The 20,395-nt window shown below is 53.2% G+C and overlaps 1 protein-coding gene across 1 annotated transcript in view; it reads right to left on the bottom strand.

The window, feature by feature from the left end:
- Positions 1 to 287: 287 nt before the first annotated feature.
- The window catches only part of LOC137317901 (FACT complex subunit SPT16-like), a gene marked incomplete at its 3' end in the record, with an annotated part of 45,139 nt that continues 25,031 nt past the window's right edge, over positions 288 to 20,395 (bottom strand). The window contains 9 exon segments of the mRNA XM_067980903.1: positions 288 to 383; positions 3,618 to 3,683; positions 4,709 to 4,800; positions 4,803 to 4,820; positions 9,066 to 9,139; positions 9,867 to 9,957; positions 10,628 to 10,800; positions 15,115 to 15,266; positions 19,749 to 19,895. Of these exon segments, the coding sequence (XP_067837004.1) occupies positions 288 to 383; positions 3,618 to 3,683; positions 4,709 to 4,800; positions 4,803 to 4,820; positions 9,066 to 9,139; positions 9,867 to 9,957; positions 10,628 to 10,800; positions 15,115 to 15,266; positions 19,749 to 19,895 (909 nt within the window).

Here is a 20,395-nt window from a genome sequence, read left to right as displayed (position 1 = left end):
GGCTGATCTTCGCCCTCAACTCCACTTTCCCGCCGATCCCCGTATCCCTCGATTCCCCGAGAGTCCAAACATCTATCGATGGGTTTGAAGTTTGAAGTTGCAGGTTCGGTCACAATTCGATGGAGGTGAGGGGAGTTATCAACGGTCTCGTACAACTACCCGAGACACCAGAGCAAACTTGTGTCTGAGACAAGTGACAGTCAACAGGGGGCCAATCAACGAACACTCGAGGCTCAGACAAGGAAACAGTTCTGGAGTAAGTCTAGACTGAGTGCAGACAGACTCACCCTGGTCCTCTCGGTGAGCAGACTGGCCTTTCCACCACGTCCCAACAAATCTTCAGCCTCGTCTTTCACTTCATCCTCCTCCTCCTCATCTTCATTCTGAGAAAAAAACAACACGGGTTAGATACAGAGTAAAGCTCCCTCTACACTGTCCCGTCAAACACTCCCAGGGTCAGGTACAGGGTTAGATACAGAGTAAAGCTCCTCTACACTGTCCCATCAAACACTCCCAGGGTCAGGTACAGGGTTAGATACAGAGTAAAGCTCCCTCTACACTGTCCCGTCAAACACTCCCAGGGTCAGGTACAGGGTTAGATACAGAGTAAAGCTCCCTCTACACTGTCCCATCAAACACTCCCAGGGTCAGGTACAGTGTTAGATACAGAGTAAAGCTCCCTCGACACTGTCCTATCAAACACTCCCAGGGTCAGGTACAGGGTTAGATACAGAGTAAAGCTCCCTCTACACTGTCCCATCAAACACTCCCAGGGTCAGGTACAGGGTTAGATACAGAGTAAAGCTCCCTCTACACTGTCCCATCAAACACTCCCAGGGGCAGGTACAGGGTTAGATACAGAGTAAAGCTCCCTCTACACTGTCCCATCAAACACTCCAGGGTCAGGCACAGGGTTAGATACAGAGTAAAGCTCCCTCTACACTGTCCCATCAAACACTCCCAGGGCAGGTACAGGGTTAGATACAGAGTAAAGCTCCCTCTACACTGTCCCATCAAACACTCCCAGGGCAGGTACAGGGTTAGATACAGAGTAAAGCTCCCTCTACACTGTCCCGTCAAACACTCCCAGGGCAGGTACAGGGTTAGATACAGAGTAAAGCTCCCTCTACACTGTCCCATCAAACACTCCCAGGGTCAGGTACAGGGTTAGATACAGAGTAAAGCTCCCTCTACACTGTCCCCATCAAACACTCCCCAGGGCAGGTACAGGGTTAGATACAGAGTAAAGCTCCCTCTACACTGTCCCATCAAACACTCCCAGGGCAGGTACAGGGTTAGATACAGAGTAAAGCTCCCTCTACACTGTCCCATCAAACACTCCCAGGGTCAGGGACAGGGTTAGATACAGAGTAAAGCTCCCTCTACACTGTCCCATCAAACACTCCCAGGGTCAGGTACAGGTTAGATACAGAGTAAAGCTCCTCTACACTGTCCCGTCAAACACTCCCAGGGTCAGGTACAGGGTTAGATACAGAGTAAAGCTCCCTCTACACTGTCCCATCAAACACTCCAGGGTCAGGTACAGGGTTAGATACAGAGTAAAGCTCCCTCTACACTGTCCCATCAAACACTCCCAGGGTCAGGTACAGGGTTAGATACAGAGTAAAGCTCCCTCTACACTGTCCCATCAAACACTCCCAGGGTCAGGGACAGGGTTAGATACAGAGTAAAGCTCCCTCTACACTGTCCCATCAAACACTCCCAGGGGCAGGTACAGGGTTAGATACAGAGTAAAGCTCCCTCTACACTGTCCCATCAAACACTCCCAGGGTCAGGCACAGGGTTAGATACAGAGTAAAGCTCCCTCTACACTGTCCCATCAAACACTCCAGGGCAGGTACAGGGTTAGATACAGAGTAAAGCTCCCTCTACACTGTCCCATCAAACACTCCCAGGGCAGGTACAGGGTTAGATACAGAGTAAAGCTCCCTCTACACTGTCCCGTCAAACACTCCCAGGGCAGGTACAGGGTTAGATACAGAGTAAAGCTCCCTCTACACTGTCCCATCAAACACTCCCAGGGTCAGGTACAGGGTTAGATACAGAGTAAAGCTCCCTCTACACTGTCCCATCAAACACTCCCAGGGCAGGTACAGGGTTAGATACAGAGTAAAGCTCCCTCTACACTGTCCCATCAAACACTCCCAGGGCAGGTACAGGGTTAGATACAGAGTAAAGCTCCCTCTACACTGTCCCATCAAACACTCCCAGGGTCAGGGACAGGGTTAGATACAGAGTAAAGCTCCCTCTACACTGTCCATCAAACACTCCCAGGGTCAGGTACAGGGTTAGATACAGAGTAAAGCTCCCTCTACACTGTCCCGTCAAACACTCCCAGGGGTCAGGTACAGGGTTAGATACAGAGTAAAGCTCCCTCTACACTGTCCCATCAAACACTCCCAGGGTCAGGTACAGGGTTAGATACAGAGTAAGCTCCCTCTACACTGTCCCATCAAACACTCCAGGGTCAGGTACAGGGTTAGATACAGAGTAAAGCTCCCTCTACACTGTCCCATCAAACACTCCCAGGGTCAGGGACAGGGTTAGATACAGAGTAAAGCTCCCTCTACACTGTCCCATCAAACACTCCCAGGGTCAGGTACAGGGTTAGATACAGAGTAAAGCTCCCTCTACACTGTCCCATCAAACACTCCCAGGGTCAGGTACAGGGTTAGATACAGAGTAAAGCTCCCTCTACACTGTCCCATCAAACACTCCCAGGGTCAGGTACAGGTTAGATACAGAGTGAAGCTCCCTCTACACTGTCCATCAAACACTCCAGGGTCAGGTACAGGGTTAGATACAGAGTAAAGCTCCCTCTACACTGTCCCGTCAAACACTCCCAGGGTCAGGGACAGGGTTAGATACAGAGTAAAGCTCCCTCTACACTGTCCCGTCAAACACTCCAGGGTCAGGTACAGGGTTAGATACAGAGTAAAGCTCCCTCTACACTGTCCCATCAAACACTCCCAGGGTCAGGGACAGGGTTAGATACAGAGTAAAGCTCCCTCTACACTGTCCCGTCAAACACTCCCAGGGTCAGGTACAGGGTTAGATACAGAGTAAAGCTCCCTCTACACTGTCCCGTCAAACACTCCCAGGGTCAGGTACAGGGTTAGATACAGAGTAAAGCTCCCTCTACACTGTCCCATCAAACACTCCCAGGGCAGGTACAGGGTTAGATACAGAGTAAAGCTCCCTCTACACTGTCCCATCAAACACTCCCAGGGTCAGGGACAGGGTTAGATACAGAGTGAAGCTCACTCTACACTGTCCCGTCAAACACTCCCAGGGTCAGGTACAGGGTTAGATACAGAGTAAAGCTCCCTCTACACTGTCCCGTCAAACACTCCCAGGGTCAGGTACAGGGTTAGATACAGAGTAAAGCTCCCTCTACACTGTCCCATCAAACACTCCCAGGCAGGTACAGGGTTAGATACAGAGTAAAGCTCCCTCTACACTGTCCCATCAAACACTCCCAGGGTCAGGGACAGGGTTAGATACAGAGTGAAGCTCCCTCTACACTGTCCCATCAAACACTCCCAGGGTCAGGACAGGGTTAGATACAGAGTGAAGCTCCCTCCAGCGACACTCACCTTCAGAAAGATGCCGACGTTCTTGACCTTTTTCTTCACGTTGGTGATGATCGTGGCTGGTCCATCCTACAGGGGGACATCACAGAAAGTTACACGAGGGACACAAGCCCCTGCCCTCCCCCATTAACCACCCCCGCCCTCTGGGGCCGGGCTCCACCCGCCCTCTGGGGACTCATCCAAGAGGTCCCGGGTAATCCCAGTGACCAACAACCGGCTATTCCTCTGTGAAGGGGGTGTCACAGCCAAACCCTGATCCCCTTACCGCTGAAACCAACCCCACCATCCCCTCAATACACAGCGGGAGCTGACGAACAGGAGCGGGAGCTGGAGCCGGGACCCTGCCTGAACGCTGGGGCCACTCCAGAGCCCCGATTGCTGCCCTCCCCACCACAGTGACAGGGACGGGCCAGCTCAGCACAGGCCGGGAGAGAGTCTGGGCCTTTCCAGTCCTGGATGAGCAAAAATCTCCAACTCAATATTGGGAAGACCGAAGCCGTTGTCTTCAGTCCCCGTCACAAACTCCGTTCCCTCGTCACCGACTCCATCCCTCTCCCTGACCACTGTCTGAGGCTGAACCAGGCCGTTCACAACCTCGGTGACCTATCTGACCCTGAGCTGAGCTTCTGACCACATATCTGCTCCATCACCGAGACCGCCTACATCCACCTCCGTAACATCGCCCGTCTCCACCCCTGCCTCAGCTCATCTGCTGCTGAAACCCTCGTCCGTGTCTTTGTTACCTCCAGACTGGCCTGTTCCAATACTCTCCTGACCGGCCTCCCATCTCCCACCCTCCGTAAACTTCAGCTCATCCAAAACTCTGCCCCCCGTATCCTAACTCGCACCGAGTCCCGTTCACCCCTCACCCCCTGTGCTCGCTGACCTACATTGGCTCCCGGTCCGGGAACGCCTCGATTTTAAAATTCTCATCCTTGTGTTCAAATCCCTCCATGGCCCTCGCCCCCCTCCCTATCTCTGTAACCTCCTCCAGCCCCTACGACCCTCCGAGATCTCTGCGCTCCTCCAATTCTGGCCTCTCGCACATTCCCTTCAGCTGCCTCGGACCTGTGTGCGGACATGTTGCTGATTACCTCGTTGATCTGCACAGTGTCCCCGATGAAGAGGGCATATGTTTTCTCCTCCGCCGTCTTGCCCTCCTTGTTGTCCATGGCAGAGAATCCTAATTAATGCTGAACATCATCCCTGGGGAGAGACGGCAATCGGTGAATGGGCTTCGATCTCACGTTTACCGCTCCCGGTGATCACCGTCTCCACACACACCGGCAATACACCTCCCCATCCCCACTCCCGGTTATCACCGTCTCCACACACACCGGCAATACACCTCCCACTCCCGGTTATCACCGTCTCCCCACACACACCGGTAATACACCTCCCCACTCCCGGTTATCACCGTCTCCCACACACACCGGTAATACACCTCCCCACTCCCGGTTATCACCGTCTCCACACACACCCGGTAATACACCTCCCACTCCCGGTTATCACCGTCTCCCCACACACCGGCAATACACCTCCCCACTCCCGGTTATCACCGTCTCCACACACACCCCGGTAATACACCTCCCCACTCCCGGTTATCACCGTCTCCCCACACACACCGGCAATAAACCTCCCCACTCCCGGTGATCACCGTCTCCACACACACCCCGGTAATACACCTCCCCACTCCCGGTTATCACCGTCTCCCCACACACACCCCGGTAATACACCTCCCCACTCCCGGTTATCACCGTCTCCCCACACACACCGACAATAAACCTCCCCACTCCCGGTGATCACCGTCTCCACACACACCCCGGTAATACACCTCCCCACTCCCGGTGATCACCGTCTCCACACACACCCCGGTAATACACCTCCCCACTCCCGGTTATCACCGTCTCCCCACACACACCCCGGTAATACACCTCCCCACTCCCGGTGATCACCGTCTCCACACACACCCCGGTAATACACCTCCCCACTCCCGGTTATCACCGTCTCCCCACACACCCCGGCAATACACCTCCCCACTCCCGGTGATCACCGTCTCCACACACACCGGTAATACACCTCCCCACTCCCGGTTATCACCGTCTCCACACACACCCCGGCAATACACCTCCCCACTCCCGGTTATCACCGTCTCCCCAGACACACCGGCAATACACCTCCCCACTCCCGGTGATCACCGTCTCCATAACCACACACCGGCAATACACCTCCCCACTCCCGGTTATCACCGTCTCCCCACACACACCGGCAATACACCTCCCCACTCCCGGTTATCACCGTCTCCACACACACCCCGGCAATACACCTCCCCACTCCCGGTTATCACCGTCTCCACACACACACCGGCAATACACCTCCCCACTCCCGGTTATCACCATCTCCTCACACACACCGGCAATACACCTCCCCACTCCCGGTGATCACCGTCTCCATCACCACACCCCGGTAATACACCTCCCCACTCCCGGTGATCACCGTCTCCACACACACCGGCAATACACCTCCCCACTCCCGGTGATCACCGTCTCCACACACACACTGCCAATACACCTCCCCACTCCCGGTTATCACCATCTCCCCACACACACGGGCAATACACCTCCCCACTCCCGGTTATCACCGTCTCCACACACACCGGCAATACACCTCCCCACTCCCAGTTATCACCGTCTCCACACACACTGCCAATACACCTCCCCACTCCCGGTGATCACCGTCTCCACACACACCGGCAATACACCTCCCCACTCCCGGTTATCACCGTCTCCACACACACCGGCAATACACCTCCCCACTCCCGGTTATCACCGTCTCCACACACACACCGGCAATACACCTCCCCACTCCCGGTTATCACCGTCTCCACACACACCGGTAATACACCTCCCCACTCCCGGTTATCACCGTCTCCACACACACCCCGGTAATACACCTCCCCACTCCCGGTTATCACCGTCTCCACACACACCGGCAATACACCTCCCCACTCCCGGTTATCACCGTCTCCACACACACTGCCAATACACCTCCCCACTCCCGGTTATCACCGTCTCCACACACACCCCGGTAATACACCTCCCCACTCCCGGTTATCACCGTCTCCACACACACCGGCAATACACCTCCCCACTCCCAGTTATCACCGTCTCCACACACACTGCCAATACAACTCCCCACTCCCGGTTATCACCGTCTCCACACACACCGGCAATACTCCTCCCCACTCCCGGTTATCACCGTCTCCACACACACACCAGCAATACACCTCCCCACTCCCAGTTATCACCGTCTCCACACACACCGGCAATACACCTCCCCACTCCCGGTTATCACCGTCTCCACACACACTGCCAATACACCTCCCCACTCCCGGTTATCACCGTCTCCACACACACTGCCAATACAACTCCCCACTCCCGGTTATCACCGTCTCCACACACACCGGCAATACACCTCCCCACTCCCAGTTATCACCGTCTCCACACACACTGCCAATACACCTCCCCACTCCCGGTTATCACCGTCTCCATCACCACACACCGGCAATACACCTCCCCACTCCCGGTTATCACCGTCTCCACACACACTGCCAATACACCTCCCCACTCCCGGTTATCACCGTCTCCAAACACACTGCCAATACACCTCCCCACTCCCGGTTATCACCGTCTCCACACACACTGCCAATACAGTTCCCCACTCCCGGTTATCACCGTCTCCACACACACACCAGCAATACACCTCCCCACTCCTGGTTATCACCGTCTCCACACACACTGCCAATACACCTCCCCACTCCCGGTTATCACCGTCTCCAAACACACTGCCAATACACCTCCCCACTCCCGGTTATCACCGTCTTCACACACACTGCCAATACAGTTCCCCACTCCCGGTTATCACCGTCTCCACACACACACCAGCAATACACCTCCCCACTCCCGGTTATCACCGTCTCCACACACACTGCCAATACACCTCCCCACTCCCGATTATCACCGTCTCCACACACACACCGGCAATACACCTCCCCACTCCCGGTTATCACCGTCTCCACACACACCGGCAATACACCTCCCCACTCCCGATTATCACCGTCTCCACACACACTGCCAATACACCTCCCCACTCCCGATTATCACCGTCTCCACACACACACCGGCAATACACCTCCCCACTCCCGGTTATCACCGTCTCCACACACACCGGCAATACACCTCCCCACTCCCGATTATCACCGTCTCCACACACAATGCCAAATACACCTCCCCACTCCCACCTCATGGTTCCAGTCACCACACACAGTCCCATTTATTCAGCACCTTTAATGTAATAAGACATCGCAAGTGCTTCACAGGAGCGATTATCAAACACCGAGCCACATTAGGAGATATTAGGACAGGTGACCAAAAGCTCGGGCAAACAGGTGGGTTTTATGGAGGGTCTCAAAGGGGGAAGAGAGGCGGAGAGTTTTAGGGAGGGAATTGGTTGGGGATTCTAGGAGTAGGGGGCACAGTCTAAAAATTAGAGCCAGACCTTTCAGGAGTGAGATTAGAAAACATTTCTCCACACAAAGGGTGGTAGAAGTTTGGAACTCTCTTCCTCAAACAGCAATTGATACTAGCTCAATTGCTAAATTTAAATGTGAGATAGATAGCTTTTTGGCAACCAAAGGTATTAAGGGATATGGGCCAAAGGCAGGTATATGGAGTTAGATCACAGATCAGCCATGATCTTATCAAATGGCGGAGCAGGCACGAGGGGCTGAATGGCCTCCTCCTGTTCCTATGTTCCCATGAATTCCAGAGGTTAGGGCCCGGGCAGCTGAAGGCACGGCCGCCAATGGTGGAGCGATGGGAATCGGGGGATGGACAAGAGGCCAGAATTGGAGGAGCGCAGAGATCTCGGAGGGTCGTAGGGGCTGGAGGAGGTTACAGAAATAGGGAGGGGGGGCGAGGGCCATGGAGGGATTTGAACACAAGGATGGGGAGAATCTTAAAATCGAGGTGTTCCCGGACCGGGAGCCAATGTCGGTCAGTGAGCACAGGGGGTGAGGGGTGAACGGGACGAGTGTGAGTTAGGATACGGGCAGCAGAGTTTTGGATGAGCTGAAGTTTATGGAGGGTGGGAGATGGGAGGCCGGCCAGGAGAGCATTGGAACAGGCCAGTCTGGAGGTGACAAAGGCCCGGATGAGGGTTTCAGCAGCAGATGAGCTGAGGCAGGGGTGGAGACGGGCGATGTTACGGAGGTGGATGTAGGCGGTCTTGGTGATGGAGCAGGTATGTAGAGTAGAAGGGGCAGGGGTTCCAGCTGTACGCTGAGGAGCAGCTAATACAGCTTTACTCATCAATCAAACCATCGCACAACCGAGAAAGAGTCTCCCTCGAACATTTCCATCAGCCGTGCGCAGTGGGACGATTCCCACTCACCTTTTTTGAGCCGGTACTGGTTCTTGGCATTGATCACGAGGGATCCTTCCCTGAACTCGATGCCCATGGCAAACCTGGAAAGGGAACCAAATCACCAACGTTAGCAAACCGCCCGGTAACATCCAACAAACCACGGGGACTTAAACAGATACAGGAGGAGACGGCGCGCGCTGGAGAGCGCAAGCGAGAGACGGCGCGCGCCGGAGAGCGAACGAGAGACGGCGCGAGCGAGAGACGGCGCGCGCCGGAGAGCGAGAGCGAGAGACGGCGCGCGCCGGAGAGCGAGAGCGAGAGACGGCGCGCGCCGGAGAGCGAGAGCGAGAGACGGCGCGCGCCGGAGAGCGAGAGCGAGAGACGGCGCGCGCCGGAGAGCGAGAGCGAGAGACGGCGCGCGCCGGAGAGCGAGAGCGAGAGACGGCGCGCGCCGGAGAGCGAGAACGAGAGACGGCGCGCGCCGGAGAGCGAGAACGAGAGACGGCGCGCGCCGGAGAGCGAACGAGAGACGGCGCGCGCCGGAGAGCGAACGAGAGACGGCGCGCGCCGGAGAGCGAACGAGAGACGGCGCGAGCGAGAGACGGCGCGCGCCGGAGAGCGAACGAGAGACGGCGCGCGCCGGAGACACAGACCCTCCATCCCGTCTGGGGTCTGGATCTAACCCCAGAGGGTGAGAGGTCAGTGTCTGACCCCATTGCCCCACCTGCTTTCTGTGTGGGACGGGGAGAGAGTTCGGAGTCGGTGAGGAGCAGGAGTTAGTGCTTTGGGGGAGGGAGGTTAGTTGGGAGCTCACGGCCAGCTGCTCACCCCAGGTTCTTGGTGATCTTGTTCATCAGCTCCGGCTTTTCCCTCTTCACAAGCGTCATCACATTCTGGTAAACGTCCGAGATCTTGGAACCTGCAACAGGGGCAGAGGGAGGGAGAGAGGGAGAGGGAGAGACAGAGAGAGAGGGAGAGAGGGAGAGGGAGAGAGGGAGAGAGGGAGAGGGAGAGAGGGAGAGAGGGAGAGAGGGAGAGAGAGAGACAGAGAGAGAGGGAGAGAGGGAGAGAGGGAGAGGGAGAGAGGGAGAGAGAGAGAGATTACATATCAACCCACACAGCTTGACTAAACTGACCCTAAACCGTAAGTTCAGGGACAACACAGGAACAGGAGGAGGCCGTTCAGCCCCTCGAGCCTGTTACTATAGGAGAAGGCCGTTCAGCCCCTCGAGCCTGTTACACGGGAACAGGAGGAGGCCGTTCGGCCCCTCGAGCCTGTTACACGGCAACAGGAGGAGGCCGTTCGGCCCCTCGAGCCTGTTACACGGGAACAGGAGGCCATTCGGCCCCTCGAGTCTGTTTGGGATTGATGCAAGGCCATGGGGGTCTGGGGTGGGAAAGAGCGGGGTGCAGCGGGATTAGTTTGGGCGGGCTTGAACAAAGATAGGCCGAATGGCCTCCAGGTCGGCTGGATAGCTGTCCGGTTCGATCGGCGGGTACAGACAGGGAAGTACACAAACTGCCGGCCAGCCCATTCCACCCACCCCCATTACCCAGCTCCCCTTCACCCACCCCCTGCCACCCCTCACCATTCTTCATCTCCTTGAGCAGCTCCTCCTCGATCTGAAGCAGGAAGTTGTACTTGTCTTGCATCTCCTGTGGAGGATCGACCATCAGAGTCCGCACGATGTTGGAGCAGTACGATTTATAGCGGATTCCCATCGCACAGGTGATCGCCCCGAAGTGCATGTGGTTCTTGTCACTGAAAGAGATGGGGAAAGAGGCATTAACTGACGGTACGTTCACACGCAGGGAGAGGGGTCCAGCTCTCCCCCTGCTGCCCCCTCCACCCCACCCCAATACCCTCCCCCCTCACCCCCCCAATACCCTCCTCCCTCACCTCCACCCCAATACCCTCCCCCCTCACCCCCCCAATACCCTCCTCCTTACCTCCACCCCAATACCCTTCTCCCTCACCCCTCCTCCCTCACCTCCACCCCAATACCCTCCTCCCTCACCCCCACCCCATACCCTCCCCCCTCACCCCCACCCCAATACCCTCCTCCCTCACCCCCACCCCAATACCCTCCTCCCTCACCCCCACCCCAATACCCTCCTCCCTCACCCCCACCCCAATACCCTCCTCCCTCACACCCACCCCAATACCCTCCTCCCTCACACCCCCCCAATACCCTCCTCCCTCACACCCCCCCAATACCCCCACACCTCCCCCCTCCAAAACCCTCCCCTCTCCCCCTCCAAAACCCTCCCCTCTCCCCCCTCCAAAACCCTCCCCTCTCCCCCCTCCAAAACCCTCCCCTCTCCCCCCTCCAAAACCCTCCCCTCTCCCCCCTCCAAAACCCTCCCCTCTCCCCCCTCCAAAACCCTCCCCTCTCCCCCCTCCAAAACCCTCCCCTCTCCAAAACCCTCCCCTCTCCACCCTCCAAAACCCTCCCCTCTCCACCCTCCAAAACCCTCCCCTCTCCACCCTCCAAAACCCTCCCCTCTCCACCCTCCAAAACCCTCCCCTCTCCACCCTCCAAAACCCTCCCCTCTCCACCCTCCAAAACCCTCCCCTCTCCACCCTCCAAAACCCTCCCCTCTCCACCCTCCAAAACCCTCCCCTCTCCACCCTCCCCTCTCCACCTCCCCCCCCACAAACCCTCCCCTCTCCACCTCCCCCCCCACCAAAACACTCCCCTCTCCACCTCCCCCCCCCTCCAAAACCCTCCCCTCTCCACCTCCCCCCCTCCCCTCTCCACCTCCCCCCACCTAAAACCCTCCCCTCTCCACCTCCCCCCCCCAAAACCCTCCCCTCTCCACCTCCCCCCCCCAAAACCCTCCCCTCTCCACCTCCCCCCCCAAAACCCTCCCTCTCCACCTCCCCCCCCCAAAACCCTCCCCTCTCCACCTCCCCCCCCCAAAACCCTCCCCTCTCCACCTCCCCCCCCCAAAACCCTCCCCTCTCCACCTCCCCCCCCAAAACCCTCCCCTATCCACCTCCCCCCCCAAAACCCTCCCCTCTCCACCCATTTCCTCTCCCCCCACTCCCCATCACGCCTCTCTCCATCCCCCACATCAGAGTAAAGCTCCCTCTACACTGTCCCATCAAACACTCCCAGGGTCAGGTACAGGGTTAGATACAGAGTAAAGCTCCCTCTACACTGTCCCATCAAACACTCCCAGGGTCAGGTACAGGGTTAGATACAGAGTAAAGCTCCCTCCACACTGTCCCATCAAACACTCCCAGGGTCAGGTACAGGGTTAGATACAGAGTAAAGCTCCCTCCACACTGTCCCATCAAACACTCCCAGGGCAGGTACAGGGTTAGATACAGAGTAAAGCTCCCTCTGCACTGTCCCATCAAACACTCCCAGGGTCAGGTACAGGGTTAGATACAGAGTAAAGCTCCCTCTACACTGTCCCGTCAAACACTCCCAGGGTCACGTACAGGGTTAGATACAGAGTAAAGCTCCCTCTACACTGTCCCATCAAACACTCCCAGGGCAGGTACAGGGTTAGATACAGAGTAAAGCTCCCTCTACACTGTCCCATCAAACACTCCCAGGGTCAGGTACAGGGTTAGACACAGAGTAAAGCTCCCTCTACACTGTACCATCAAACACTCCCAGGGCAGGTACAGGGTTAGATACAGAGTAAAGCTCCCTCTACACTGTCCCATCAAACACTCCCAGGGCAGGTACAGGGTTAGATACAGAGTAAAGCTCCCTCTACACTGTCCCATCAAACACTCCCAGGGTCAGGTACAGGGTTAGATACAGAGTAAAGCTCCCTCTACACTGTCCCATCAAACACTCCCAGGGTCAGGTACAGGGTTAGATACAGAGTAAAGCTCCCTCTACACTGTCCCATCAAACACTCCCAGGGCAGGTACAGGGTTAGATACAGAGTAAAGCTCCCTCTACACTGTCCCATCAAACACTCCCAGGGTCAGGTACAGGGTTAGATACAGAGTAAAGCTCCCTCCACACTGTCCCGTCAAACACTCCCAGGTCAGGTACAGGGTTAGATACAGAGTAAAGCTCCCTCTACACTGTCCCATCAAACACTCCCAGGGTCAGGTACAGGGTTAGATACAGAGTAAAGCTCCCTCTACACTGTCCCATCAAACACTCCCAGGGCAGGTACAGGGTTAGATACAGAGTAAAGCTCGCTCTACACTGTCCCATCAAACACTCCCAGGGTCAGGTACAGGGTTAGATACAGAGTAAAGCTCCCTCTGCACTGTCCCATCAAACACTCCCAGGGTCAGGTACAGGGTTCGATACAGAGTAAAGCTCCCTCTACACTGTCCCATCAAACACTCCCAGGGTCAGGTACAGGGTTAGATACAGAGTAAAGCTCCCTCCACACTGTCCCGTCAAACACTCCCAGGTCAGGTACAGGGTTAGATACAGAGTAAAGCTCCCTCTACACTGTCCCATCAAACACTCCCAGGGTCAGGTACAGGGTTAGATACAGAGTAAAGCTCCCTCTACACTGTCCCATCAAACACTCCCAGGGCAGGTACAGGGTTAGATACAGAGTAAAGCTCGCTCTACACTGTCCCATCAAACACTCCCAGGGTCAGGTACAGGGTTAGATACAGAGTAAAGCTCCCTCTGCACTGTCCCATCAAACACTCCCAGGGTCAGGTACAGGGTTCGATACAGAGTAAAGCTCCCTCTACACTGTCCCATCAAACACTCCCAGGGTCAGGTACAGGGTTAGATACAGAGTAAAGCTCCCTCGACACTGTCCCATCAAACACTCCCAGGGTCAGGTACAGGGTTAGATACAGAGTAAAGCTCCCTCTACACTGTCCCATCAAACACTCCCAGGGCAGGTACAGGGTTAGATACAGAGTAAAGCTCCCTCTACACTGTCCCATCAAACACTCCCAGGGTCAGGTACAGGGTTAGATACAGAGTAAAGCTCCCTCTACACTGTCCCATCAAACACTCCCAGGGTCAGGTACAGGGTTAGATACAGAGTAAAGCTCCCTCTACACTGTCCCATCAAACACTCCCAGGGTCAGGTACAGGGTTAGATACAGAGTAAAGCTCCCTCTACACTGTCCCATCAAACACTCCCAGGGCAGGGTGAAAATTCACATTCTCTACCCTACCCAGGCCCCCATTAGAGGGTCCCACCATCCCCCTCTGTCTAGGGCTGGATCTGATCCCAGGTCACAGAGGGTGAAAGGTCATATGAACACACGAATCAAGAGCAGGAGTAGGCCATTCGGCCCCTCGAGCCTGCTCTGCCATTTGATACGATCAAGACTGATCTGATAGTGACCTCAACCCTACTTTCCTGTCTACTTACTATAATCATTGACTCCCTTGTTAATCAGGAATCTGTCTAACTCAGCCTTAAAAATATTCACTGACCCTGCCTCCCCCGCTCTCTGAGGAAGGGAGTTTCACAGACTCACCACCCTCAGAGAAAAAATTCTCATCTACGTCTTAAATGGGAGACCCCTTATTTTTAAACTGTGGCCCCGAGTTCCAGTCTCTCCCACAAGGGGAAACACCCTCTCAGCATCTACCCCTTCTGGTCCCCTCAGGATCACATATGGTTCAATAAGATCACCTCTCATTCTTCTAAACTCCAGTGTGTACAGGCCCAACTTGTCCAACCTTTCCTCATAAGATAACCCCCTCATCCCAGGAATCAGTCGAGTGAACCTTCTCTGAACCGCCTCCAAAGCAATTATGTCCTTTCTTAAATAAGGAGACCAAAACTGCACACGGTATTCTAGATGTGGTCTCACCAATGCCCTGTACAACTGGAGCAAAACATCTCGACTTTTATATTCCATTCCCCTTGCAATAAATGACCACATTCCATTTGCCTTCTGAATCACTTGCTGTACCTGCAGACTAACTTTTTGTGATTCATGTACTGGGACACCCAGATCCCTCTGTATCTCAGAGTTCTGCAATCTCTCTCCATTTAAACAATATACTGCTTTTCTATTCCTCCTGCCAAAGTGGACAAGTTCCCATTTTCCCACATTATTCCCCATCGACCAAACTGAAGGTCAGTGCCTGACCTCCGATTCGAGCCGTACCTGACCACACTGAACTTCAGGTTGTAGTTGCCGCCACTCTGGATGATGGGAGGGTAACACATCTCGACCGTCGAAGGGTCAGCTCCAGCCAGGTACTTCTTGTCTTCGATCGCCTTCTCCACCGACTCTGCCAGCTTACTGTGGCGGACTTTCTGCCATGACAGGACCCGGGGAGGGTGGAGAAAAGAGCGGTTAAAACCGGCAAGGCACCAGTCATTTTAGTTAAACAACACACGACATCAAACAGTCTACAGAGTCCATTTAAACAACGAACAATAGTAAACAGTCTACAGAGTCCATTTAAACAACGAACAACAGTAAACAGTCTACAGAGTCCATTTAAACAACACACGACAGTAAACAGTCTACAGAGTCCATTTAAACAACACACGACAGTAAACAGTCTACAGAGTCCATTTAAACAACACACGACAGTAAACAGTCTACAGAGTCCATTTAAACAACACACGACAGTAAACAGTCTACAGAGTCCATTTAAACAACACACGACAGTAAACAGTCTACAGAGTCCATTTAAACAACACACGACAGTAAACAGTCTACAGAGTCCATTTAAACAACACACGACAGTAAACAGTCTACAGAGTCCATTTAAACAACACACGACAGTAAACAGTCTACAGAGTCCATTTAAACAACACACGACAGTAAACAGTCTACAGAGTCCATTTAAACAACACACGACAGTAAACAGTCTACAGAGTCCATTTAAACAACACACGACAGTAAACAGTCTACAGAGTCCATTTAAACAACACACGACAGTAAACAGTCTACAGAGTCCATTTAAACAACACACGACAGTAAACAGTCCACAGAGTCCATTTAAACAACACACGACAGTAAACAGTCCACAGAGTCCATTTAAACAACACACGACAGTAAACAGTCTACAGAGTCCATTTAAACAACACACGACAGTAAACAGTCTACAGAGTCCATTTAAACAACGAACAACAGTAAACAGTCTACAGAGTCCATTTAAACAACGAACAACAGTAAACAGTCCACAGAGTCCATTTAAACAACACACGACAGTAAACAGTCCAGAGTCCATTTAAACAACACACGACAGTAAACAGTCTACAGAGTCCATTTAAACAACACACGACAGTAAACAGTCTACAGAGTCCATTTAAACAACACACGACAGTAAACAGTCCAGAGTCCATTTAAACAACACACGACAGTAAACAGTCTACAGAGTCCATTTAAACAACGAACAACAGTAAACAGTCTACAGAGTCCATTTAAACAACACACGACAGTAAACAGTCTACAGAGTCCATTTAAACAACACACGACAGTAAACAGTCTACAGAGTCCATTTAAACAACACACGACAGTAAACAGTCTACAGAGTCCATTTAAACAACACACGACAGTAAACAGTCTACAGAGTCCATTTAAACAACACACGACAGTAAACAGTCTACAGAGTCCATTTAAACAACGAACAACAGTAAACAGTCCACAGAGTCCATTTAAACAACACACGACAGTAAACAGTCCAGAGTCCATTTAAACAACACACGACAGTAAACAGTCTACAGAGTCCATTTAAACAACACACGACAGTAAACAGTCCAGAGTCCATTTAAACAACACACGACAGTAAACAGTCTACAGAGTCCATTTAAACAACACACGACAGTAAACAGTCTACAGAGTCCATTTAAACAACACACGACAGTAAACAGTCTACAGAGTCCATTTAAACAACACACGACAGTAAACAGTCTACAGAGTCCATTTAAACAACACACGACAGTAAACAGTCTACAGAGTCCATTTAAACAACACACGACAGTAAACAGTCTACAGAGTCCATTTAAACAACACACGACAGTAAACAGTCTACAGAGTCCATTTAAACAACACACGACAGTAAACAGTCTACAGAGTCCATTTAAACAACACACGACAGTAAACAGTCCACAGAGTCCATTTAAACAACACACGACAGTAAACAGTCCACAGAGTCCATTTAAACAACACACGACAGTAAACAGTCTACAGAGTCCATTTAAACAACACACGACAGTAAACAGTCTACAGAGTCCATTTAAACAACACACGACAGTAAACAGTCTACAGAGTCCATTTAAACAACACACGACAGTAAACAGTCTACAGAGTCCATTTAAACAACACACGACAGTAAACAGTCTACAGAGTCCATTTAAACAACACACGACAGTAAACAGTCTACAGAGTCCATTTAAACAACACACGACAGTAAACAGTCTACAGAGTCTATTTAAACAACACACGACAGTAAACAGCCTACAGAGTCCATTTAAACAACAGTAAACAGCCTACAGAGTCCATTTAAACAACAGTAAACAGTCTACAGAGTCCATTTAAACAACGCATGACATCAAACAGTCCACAGAGTCCATTTAAACAACAGTAAACAGTCTACAGAGTCCATTTAAACAACAGTAAACAGTCTACAGAGTCCATTTAAACAACACACGACAGTAAACAGTCCACAGAGTCCATTTAAACAACACACGACAGCAAACAATCTACTATTTAAAAACTCTCCATGAACTGCAGCAACCTCTCCCGATAAAAGCAGGGTGATTTCTCCAGCAAAATGCAATGAGTGGACGAAAGTTACAGAATACAAATTCTGTACGTAATATCAGTCCCGGTCACTTCCAGAGTGCGGTCTCTCGGTGTGATTGACGGGGGATTTACCAAATCATCTCCATTCTGGCCCGAAATAGTGGTGTCACTGTATGCAGCTGTTGCACGACAGGGCGGCAGCCATTTTAGACAAGCGGTCGCCGGAGGGCAGTGGCTATTTTGAACAGGTGGTCGCCGGAGAGGGTAGCGGCCATTTTAAAGCAGGCAGCGGTGGGGGAGGTCAGCCGCACGATGCATTAGAAACAGAGAGTTAAAAAATACTGAGCTGCCAGGAGATATTTAGGTACAAATGAGTCTATGACTGAATTAAGACTGGGTTCAGGGCTTCAATCCCACTCCCGTATCTGGGGAGGTGTCTCTCTCGCTCTCGTATCTGGGGAGTGTGTGTCTCTCTCTCTCTCTCCCCCGCCACCCGTATCCGGGGAGGGAGAGAGGGAGGGAGGGAGGTCTGTCCCGTATCCCATATGTGGGGAGGTCTTTCTCTCTCTTCTGTATCTGGGAAGGCCCCCCCTTCTCTCTTCCGTATCTGGGGAGGCCCCTCTAACACACCTATAACCTCTCTCTCACATCCTCCCATCTCTATTTTGTTGATGCTATGTTGGACTGTGCTGCCCCTGAACCTTCCCTCCCTGCCTTGCAATGAAGACCTACCTCACTGTCCCCTGATCTAACTTGATCTTTGCCAGGGTCTCCACACTGTGGGACTCACCTCATGCCCTCCTGTGCACTAGTTAAATAACAAATTACACTGAGCCTTGAACATGGTAAAATGGCCCAGGAGGCTTGACAGGAACATTATCAGATAAAATTCAACATCGAGCCATGAGGAGATATCAGGACAGGTGACCAAAAGCTCAGTCAAAGAGGGAGGTTTTAAGGAGAGTCTTAAAGGAGGAGAGAGAGACGGAGAGGTTTTGGGAGGGAATTCCAGAGCTCAGGGCCCCGGGCAGCTGAAGGCACGGCCGCCAATGGTGGAGCGATGGGAATCGGGGGGATGGACAAGAGGCCAGAATTGGAGGAGCGCAGAGATCTCGGAGGGTTGTAGGGGCTGGGGGAGGTTACAGAGATAGGGAGGGGGGGCGAGGGCCAGAGAAGGATTTGAACAGGAGGATGGGAGAACTTCAAAACTGAGGCATTTCTGGACCGGGAGCCAATGTACATCATTAAATAAATTTAAAACAGAAATAGACAGTTTCCTAGAAGTAAAGGGAATTCGGGGTTACGGGGAGCGGGCAGGAAATTGGACATGAAGCTGAGTTCGGATCGGTCAAGGCCCTGTGGGTGGCGGAGAGGGCCCAGGGGCTGAGTGGCCGGGTCCTGCTCCTGCTTCTTGTGTTTTTTAGATTTGAGGTTAGGATCAGATCAGCCATGATCTTATTGAATGGCGGAGCAGGCTCGAGGGGCCGATTGGCCTACTCCTGCTCCTATTTCTTATGGAGGTCGGCGAGGGTGATGGGTTACAGGCTGCAGCAACACTCCCATTGTTTGCCGGGTGTATGTTCCCCCTCTCTCGCCTCCTCTCAGACTCTCCTTAAAACCCACCGCTTTGACCGAGCTTTCGCTCACCTGACCTAATATCTCCTCGTCGCTCGGTTTAAATTCTTGGGGATGTTTTACTATGTTGAAGGTACAATTTGTTGCTGGGACTCCCCGCGTGGACTGACTGTGAGATTTAATGACGTCTCTTTAATTGTCAATCCGAGTTCTCCAGTTTCGAGTGGGGTGGGGCTTTCCCCTCGACACCGAGCGAGGGGACCGTACCACACCCTCCTTGGCGACGGGCTGCCCCTGAAATCGCACAGGAAGTTTCCTCGGGCTCCAGAAACCTTCACGACTCCCCAAACCCAGACTCGGCCAGGGCGCAACAGGAGGCCCGAGGGCGAGCAGCCCAGGCATCCCTCCAAATCTGAGCCCCCTCCCGCACGGCCCACGGTGGGGGAGGGGGAGGTCCCGCTTACCTCATCAGCGTCCACAATTTCCATCACGCGCTCCTTGAAAAACTTGTTAAACACCTCGGAGGTGATGGTGGCGGCTTTCCTCATGGCGTTCAGCTCCCCATCCTCCTTCACCGCCAGAGAGTAGGCGATTGTGGCGCTCATATCGACCTGGGGACAGCAGGTACAGGGTTAGATACAGAGTAAAGCTCCCTCTACACTGTCCCATCAAACACTCCCAGGGTCAGGTACAGGGTTAGATACAGAGTAAAGCTCCCTCTACACTGTCCCATCAAACACTCCCAGGGTCAGGTACAGGGTTAGATACAGAGTAAAGCTCCCTCTACACTGTCCCATCAAACACTCCCAGGGTCAGGTACAGGGTTAGATACAGAGTAAAGCTCCCTCTACACTGTCCCATCAAACACTCCCAGGGTCAGGTACAGGGTTAGATACAGAGTAAAGCTCCCTCTACACTGTCCCATCAAACACTCCCAGGGTCAGGTACAGGGTTAGATACAGAGTAAAGCTCCCTCTACACTGTCCCGTCAAACACTCCCAGGGTCAGGTACAGGGTTAGATACAGAGTAAAGCTCCCTCTACACTGTCCCATCAAACACTCCCAGGGTCAGGTACAGGGTTAGATACAGAGTAAAGCTCCCTCTACACTG

Source organism: Heptranchias perlo, unplaced genomic scaffold (genome assembly GCF_035084215.1).
Source record: "Heptranchias perlo isolate sHepPer1 unplaced genomic scaffold, sHepPer1.hap1 HAP1_SCAFFOLD_639, whole genome shotgun sequence".
NCBI lineage: Eukaryota > Metazoa > Chordata > Chondrichthyes > Hexanchiformes > Hexanchidae > Heptranchias > Heptranchias perlo.
Note: the sequence above shows the minus strand (reverse complement) of the source record. Positions and strands in the feature narration are given on the sequence as shown.